The sequence below is a fragment of the Boleophthalmus pectinirostris genome, unplaced genomic scaffold (genome assembly GCF_026225935.1).
Source record: "Boleophthalmus pectinirostris isolate CB_2022bp ecotype Guang Dong unplaced genomic scaffold, ASM2622593v1 HiC_scaffold_12, whole genome shotgun sequence".
Lineage (NCBI taxonomy): Eukaryota > Metazoa > Chordata > Actinopteri > Gobiiformes > Gobiidae > Boleophthalmus > Boleophthalmus pectinirostris.
This window is the reverse complement of record NW_026571018.1, coordinates 4,569,827-4,574,366: the sequence shown is the minus strand read 5'-3', so window position 1 is coordinate 4,574,366 and position 4,540 is coordinate 4,569,827. Positions and strand designations below refer to the sequence as shown.

General features: G+C 44.6%; 1 protein-coding gene across 1 annotated transcript; it reads left to right on the top strand.

The window, feature by feature from the left end:
* The first annotated feature begins 746 nt into the window (after positions 1 to 746).
* On the top strand, positions 747 to 1,572 carry LOC110163473 (enkurin-like). Its single transcript, XM_020928429.2, has one exon. The coding sequence runs from the start codon at positions 811 to 813 to the stop codon at positions 1,570 to 1,572; it is 762 nt and encodes a 253-aa protein (XP_020784088.1). The 5' UTR covers positions 747 to 810.
* Positions 1,573 to 4,540: the final 2,968 nt, after the last annotated feature.

Below are 4,540 nucleotides of genomic sequence, written 5' to 3'. Positions count from 1 at the left end.
ATATAAAGTTAAAAAATGTAAATATAAAGTAAAAAAAAAAGTTAAAAATAAAATATTTTAATCCTCAAACTCATTTATTTTTCAAGCGTCCCACGGCCTGTTTTTTTTTTCTGATTACACTCACACTGGACAAACGAACTGTGCTTTAGGGGCTATCCGTGCTTGGACTCAGTTCTAAAGTCCTAGCGTTTGATTATCCGTCGGCCTCCCACTCAGATCTCGGATATGATGTCACGTCCACGCTGAAATTGTCATTTAAACCACAAAAGCGTCCAAACACAATGAAAACAGTTCATATTTAAAAGTGACACTGGGCACAGCCATCTTGGATTCTGTCTCGGAGTCGTCGCTCGGTCTCCTCCGAGCTCTTCCGAGTTCCGTATGTCAAGGGCGTGTCAGTGTGGGTCGCTAGGCAACGTCCTTGGACCTCTGAGTCGGATGGATAATCGAATACACCATAAGTGCACCCTATGATCGTGTTTACTCCTGTATTTGCTTTTGTTTTGTTTCCTCGAACATTCTGGATTCCGCCCGTTGCTAGGCGACAGATGACATCATCACATTCTAGAATTTGAAAAAAAAAAAATTAGTAGAATATTCTCGTAGTCATGGCAACAGTCACAAAGGCTTTATGATGCGTTTAAGTTCAAAGCGCCGACCTACTATTCAAAGACATCTGAATTGGTGAGGCCGTGTCACACGGTCAAAGTTCACATATTCTCACTGCATACGAGTACAAGTTACACTGTTTTCACCCGCGCGGTCAAATAAAAAACTCATTTTCCAAAGTGCATTTTGTGATCGTCCAACATGTCCACTCGTGTTTACCGTCCTCAAGAAAGTGTCTACGACCTTCTGTCCAAGGAAGAGGTCAAATCTGAGAGACCTCCCAGGTATGTGTCCAAGTTCAGGCCAGCAGTGATCCAAGAAGAGAAGCTTCCCAAGAGACCTATGAGGACGATGGGCCCCGCTAAAGTAGAGGCTCCCTCTCCAGAGAATTTCCTCAAGAAACACTCAAAAGAGCCGAAACTACCAGACAAGGTAAAAGAAGGCCGTATCAACCCTCTGAGGAAGCCTCCTGTTCCCAGGCGCACAGAAATCCCTCCGATGGGCATCCAGACCAAACGAGACTTCATAAAGACCTGCACTTTTGTAACTACCAAACCCAAGCCCATCAGCGTAGACACCCACAAGGGCCACAGGGAGGAGCTGGAGAACTCCGGTCGGGTCCCCAAGTACATTAAAAAGAAGGATTTTGGTAAAGTCCCGGCGTATCTCCAGCACCGTAACAAAGAGAAGCAGAAGGCTCAGGAGCTTTATGACAACTACGTGAAAGAGCAGAGAGAGAAGCAGGCCATGAAGCAGCTGTCTGAGGAGGAGAGGAGGGACATTCTCGAGGGCCTGAAGAAGAACTGGGACCGGATCCATCACGAGTACCAGTGCCTGTCCATGGTCATCGACACATGGTCCAAACGGGCCCACAAGGAGCGCCTGGAGGCCGACATGAAGCATCTGGAGAAGAAAATAGAGATGTTTGAGAGGTTTAAAGTCATCTACATCTCTGAAAACTAGAACTATCAGATGCTTCTGCACAGAGAACAGGAGAATCAGTCAATGCTTTAACAGCAAAAAAAATAAATAAAAAATAAAAATAAAAAAGTTACACTGTTTACCATTTTAACAGAAATAAGGCACATTTTAAAAACATTTTCCAAATTATTTTATAAAAACACAATATAGCAAGATGACTTCATCCAACCTCACAATTTCGGGTGAGTTTGGTTCGTACAGGGTAAAGAACTCAAAAGGAGAAGGCAGGTTTTGGATGCGTCGCCCTGTGCACAGACCTGCTGACAAATACAGAAGTGGCTATGAAAATGTCTGATGTCGGCAAATCCTGGGCAATCAAACACGAGGCACACATTCTCCGGACGCTGAGCAGCGCGGGCAAAGACAAAAACATCATTAAGTTCATTAAGTCTTTCCAGTACTTGAACATGTACTGTCTGGTCATGGAATATTTAGATCAGAGCTTATATGATTACATGCAGAGCAGGAAGTTCAAGCCTTTGCACGTTTCAGATATCCGCTACATCACCGAGCAGCTGCTGATAGCATTTAAAGAACTGGCCAAGCACGAACTGATTCACGGAGATCTCAAAGCAGACAATATCATGCTGGTTGACCAAAAGCATGAACCGTTTAGAATCAAGCTAATTGATTTTGGTTTTACTACCACTGTGAAAGACACAGTTCCTGGTTGTGTCATACAGGCTGTTGGATACCGAGCTCCAGAAGTGTCCTTGGGATCAAAAGTGGACCTAACAGCTGATATGTGGAGTCTTGGCTGTGTTCTTGCGTTCTTGTACAGCGGCCGGAATCTCTTTCCTCTTACCGAGTACCAGTCAATGAGGCTTATCACAAAGCTCCGAGGTATGCCCAGTTACGAGCAACTCGAAGATGGCCTGTTCACACACCATTTTTTTATTAACCAAAATGGCATATAATTGCATGGAGACACCGCAGAACTACACCGCCAAAACAAAAGAGCCCAGCGGCCACTGTAGGTACTGGTCAGAGAACTTTACCAGTTTAGAGGACTTGTCGGCGTTCCACCCCAAGCCAATCACCAAAGTAGAAACGGAGGAGACCAGGCAGTTTTTTTACTTACTGAGTTTACTTCTGAAGGTGGATCCAACAGAAAGGCTCACCGCGAATGAAGCTTTGTTACACCCGTTTATCACGCAGAAGACGTTTAAGAAAATGGCTGCTACGCTAAAGGCCACTATGAAAAAGGGATCTTCGAAAGTGTCAGTCATCACCTCCCTCAATCCTACCAACTCTATTACTCCAAAGAAAAAACGCGACCAGTCTAAGGTTAAGACTGCAGATCATCAATCAGAGAATTTGACTTCTGTTGTGACTCAAGATGATTCTGACTGGAACTTTGAAGATGAGATCAACACGCCAACCTTCTTTCGCTTTAGCTACTCCACTACACTGAGCTCTGAAGATGAGTGTGAAACCAGTATGAAAATCGCCAGAGTTCTCACACAACAAAGTAAGAAAATGACAGTGCCCACAAGAGGGACTAGCAAAGCATGCAGCTTGAGTGTTAAACCTATCGTGCAAAATAGAGCAGACAAAGAAACATCATACACACCTTTGAACGTCAGGCACCAGTGCACTCAAACCAGCCCCAAAACGGTCTTTAACTCCTTCCAAGAGCTCAAAATAACTAGAAGAAAAAGAAACAGCAGCGAAGCAACAGTTAAGCCAAAGAAGAAATCAGAAATCATAACAGGCTCGATTCACGCTCACGACACAAACTAGGAAGACCTCCGGCGGGCTCTGTTCGCGGCAGTAAGTCCAACGTCGGGAACTACACCGGAAGTTGCAATCGCGTCTTTCCAAACCTCTGCAACATCTGTCAAAAGGCATCTGACGTAATTATACAAAACAGAAGATTACGATGCCAATATCAGATTAGAATTTAAGCACTACAGTGTAGAATATAGTATTTTGCAGTGTAGCGCAAACAGTGAAATTGTTCTGCAGGGTTTTTTCTTATGTTAAAAGTAGCGCGCCTTTAATTGCTTCCTGTCGTGACGTACTCTTCAAACTCATACCTGTGTGGACCAGGGCTGGCTCATTGTGTGAACTGACTCAGATACTGACCAAAACAAGTGGTGGGTGTCCCTCGATGTAACTGTGTAGAAACAAAGGCGTCAGAGAATAAAAATAATTAATATGACGATCATCACACTTGTTTAAAATGTCAATATGGAATGAACACAAAGGTGGAAAATGAGGAGAAATTACCTTGACAATAATTTCTGTCTCTGTTCTCCTCTGGGCGGGTAACATCAAGTCTACTACAAACCATTAATATTTGAAAAAAAACAACAACAAAAAACAGTGGCAGGTCTGGTTCATGTAATTTGCTGTGTTTTGCCTGGGTATGTGGGTGTGAAAACGACAAGCATGTTGCTATTGTCAGAGACTTTCGATTGCTATCCTATGGTAGCAAGAACTTTGTTGTTGCTAGTGGCAAGTGTGGTGAGGCTGCAGCCGTATGGAGAAAGTGCTGTCCTGTCACCCTTCAGTCTTGATAAAGTAACGTCGTGTACCTGTCCATACCGCCTTGTACACTATCCCACTCGTACCAGTGCTATTTCAACTATTTCAGCTTGTGCTTAAGCTCCGTTTTGCTAACACCATTGAGCGGCTTTCGGTTGTAATTTCTAGTCTTGTAATTTCCAGTCCGCAACCAGCACTGAACCAGAAGGATTAAACCAGGACTGAGCCAGGACTAAAACAGGACTAAAACAGGACTAAAACAGAACTGAACCAGTGTCGGGAGGGGTCCAGAGGTGACCGCAGGTGAATGAATTGGCTCCGAGCTCCACGCTCCTCGTGGCTACGTGCAGCTGTCTCCCGATCGCGCTTTACGGACTCCTGCTCCGCGGGCTCCGTGTTCCCCCTCTCTCCCTCTCAGGTCTAAGATTAGCCCTGGTTTGTCCTGGTTCAGTCCTGGTTT

What these genes read in the sequence shown, in the direction of transcription:
- LOC110163473 (XM_020928429.2), top strand. Translation starts at nt 811, where the DNA reads ATGTCCACTCGTGTTTACCGTCCTCAAGAAAGTGTCTACGACCTTCTG.